Raw genomic sequence first — 3,077 nt, forward strand, 5'->3', positions numbered from 1 at the left:
TATATATATATATATATATGTGTGTGTGTGTGTGTGTGTGTGTGTGTGTGTGTGTGTGCATGTACGTCTCGCTCTCTCTCTCTATGTGTGTGTGTGTGTAAAACAAAAGAATATAAAGAAGACTCAGTGGGCAATTTTAGATTGAAACTCTGGAAAATTAAATCTACTAATCGTATCTCGTTCAACTTATATGGCTTCACAATATATCTAACGCCACAGTGTAATATTTATCTTTATGAGTATATAATCTATATATTACTAGATTTTATATATAAGTATGGAAGTGGTTTAATAAGTCCAGCTATGTAGGCACTTGAAAACAAGTAATAACCACACTAAACCAATAATACATTTATATCCAACCATATTTTATAGGCAATTTAAAAACAAGAAACCCTTGTAAAAGTAAAAAAAGGGGGTTGAAATAGAAGTAAATGTTAAAACAATAAGCGGTATATGTTTTTCAAATCTAGATGTAAAAGAGTCTGAGATGTTCTGATAACTGATTTGGACAAAATGTTTCTTTTCGTTACTACATTTATCAGTTTAGGTCATTCCAACTTATGTTTGTCTGTTTTATTCACTTGCTTCTCAAACGTCAATAAGTAATAAAACTGTGCTTTAATCATTATGGTAAGGAGGATAAAGTAGGTGCAATTAATGATTCAAACATCCTTTATTGCACATGTAACAGTAACGTCACCTATAGAAATCAATTTCATATATTTTGTTACTAATATTATATTAATTAAACATACTGGATTTTTAAGTTTTTGCGCACTCAAAAGTTAAATTAAAATCCTTTGCAGTACAGCTGTATTGATCCGTAACCTGGTGGCAGACATTCGAACTTTAAAATTCGATGTATTGACTGATATCCAAAAGTAATTGATAAAAATTTGCTCTAAAAAAACGTCTTTGTAACACTTCTTTAGAAATGTTACCACATTAAAGAGGTTTTACTCCATAAAACGTTATATAATACAAGCTACATGCATATATTCCTATATGGCGGACAGGTAGGGAAGAGCTAAGAACTTAAATGTTTAAGGATATTCTTCTTAAGAACATAAAATCTATTTTAACTTGCTTTCAGTTGTAGACCGGGACGTCCACCAAAGAGAGCTTCGGTAACTGGCCTAACAACGTGTGGCAGTCTTCTTAAGAAGAATCGCCTGGATGGAGAATATCACGGTTACAAGAATGGCCATTTAAATGGTATGTTGAACTCGATTGTGAACTAGAGATATACACGTAGGTAAAGTTGTATATAGCCTGATAGGACAGATTGAAATAACCACTTATTTACTTTCTTTTTGTGCAGTAATATCCAAAAAATGATAAAGGTTAAATTAAGGTCAACAAGAATGATTCACTGTTCTATAATTATATATATATCCAGATGCAGTAATATCAGTTCACCAACTAAATATATCCATTTTGAGGAAGAAAATTATCCCTAAAAATGTGTCTGGATCCAGCATTATTTATGTTAAATAGTTGAAAGCAATGTTTAATATTTCAATGTTAAAACTAAAGGTAATATAAATATTTTTCTAGTTACCTTAATTTTTATATCTGTATGTAATACACTAGGAACGTTTAAGAATTGTTCTGTTTAATAACGCTGTTTTACGTATCTCTTATTCAATTGGAAATTTTAGAATGTGCTTAATGAGCTATAGATGTTTGCATTGCAACAGTCTTAAATGATTTAAAAACTTATTATTATTCAAGATATAGATAAATACATACGTTATCCATGTACATTTAGAATAACAGAGAAAACCATCTTAGCCATGTGAATAGTTTTACCCTGTTTTGCTGACATTACAAACAATTACGAAGCCGAGCGCTTTCTGTGATCAACATCTGATTAGGTCATAACTTTTGCTGTTAATAGCCTTAACTAATTAATAGCAGAATTCCTTCACTGTGCTCAATCCGCCTACGTGTAGCACCCCCAAAACGGTTAATATTTTAAGGCTCATTCGGTTTAAAGCAAAGCTTCTATGCACTGATCCTTCCTCGATTCTCTAGTGGAGCTAGGAACTCTCCAGAAACAAACAGAAGCAATTTACAAGAATGGCTATTCTCTAGTGGAGCTGAGGATTGTACAGAAGCAAACAGAAGCAATTTACAAGAATGGCTGTTCTCTAGCGGAGCTTGGAACTGTCCAGAAGCAAACAGAAACAATTTAGAAGAATGGCTGTTCTCTAGCGGAGCTTGGAACTGTCCAGAAGCAAACAGAAACAATTTAGAAGAATGGCTATTCTCTAGTGGAGCTGAGGATTGTACAGAAGCAAACAGAAGCAATTTACAAGAATGGCTATTCTCTAGCGGAGCTTGGAACTGTCCAGAAGCAATTTACAAGAATGGTTATTCTCCAGTGGAGCTAGGAACTCTCCAGAAACAAACAGAAGCAATTTACAAGAATGGCTATTCTCTAGTGGAGCTGAGGATTGTACAGAAGCAAACAGAAGCAATTTACAAGAATGGCTGTTCTCTAGCGGAGCTTGGAACTGTCCAGAAGCAAACAGAAACAATTTAGAAGAACGGTTAAATCCACATTATTTTGATAGGCTAGAAGTCTAACAAGTTAAACTGATACGATGACTGTTTTTGAAGAACCATAGCTTAGGTTAATGAAAATATGAAAAGGAATTTGCATAGACTTGCGGTCCGTATCCTGAATACTGGAGTACATTGGCTAAATGCACGCAACAAATACAAACTGTAATATTTTTAGTTAAACAAATTTACATCAAACATAAGGATGAGTTTCATAGGACTGAAATGACACAGGTGCGTTGTATATGTCTAAATGGCAGAGGTTTAAAAATATAATCATAATTTAAAAGATCTTAACAAGTTAAAAAAGTAAGCCGAAACATGTATTGTAGCTAGGTGAATGTAAGAAACTATGGAATATTTCTTGTGAAATACACTGTGATATCGAGATCATAATTTAAAAGATCTTAACAAGTTAAAAAAGTAAGCCGAAACATGTATTGTAGCTAGGTGAATGTAAGAAACTATGGAATATTTCTTGTGAAATACACTGTGTTATCGAGTAC

At 33.0% G+C, this 3,077-nt stretch overlaps 1 protein-coding gene across 1 annotated transcript in view; it reads left to right on the forward strand.

Annotated features, from left to right (window-relative positions):
• Positions 1 to 3,077, forward strand: part of LOC106472157 (dachshund homolog 1-like) — a 47,253-nt gene that overhangs the window by 9,134 nt on the left and 35,042 nt on the right. Inside the window, exon 3 of the mRNA XM_022400758.1 lies at positions 1,097 to 1,218. Within this exon, the coding sequence (XP_022256466.1) occupies positions 1,097 to 1,218 (122 nt within the window). The remainder of the gene's footprint in view (positions 1 to 1,096; positions 1,219 to 3,077) is intronic.

This window comes from Limulus polyphemus, unplaced genomic scaffold (assembly GCF_000517525.1).
Source record: "Limulus polyphemus unplaced genomic scaffold, Limulus_polyphemus-2.1.2 Scaffold5122, whole genome shotgun sequence".
NCBI classification, from domain to species: Eukaryota; Metazoa; Arthropoda; class Merostomata; order Xiphosura; family Limulidae; genus Limulus; species Limulus polyphemus.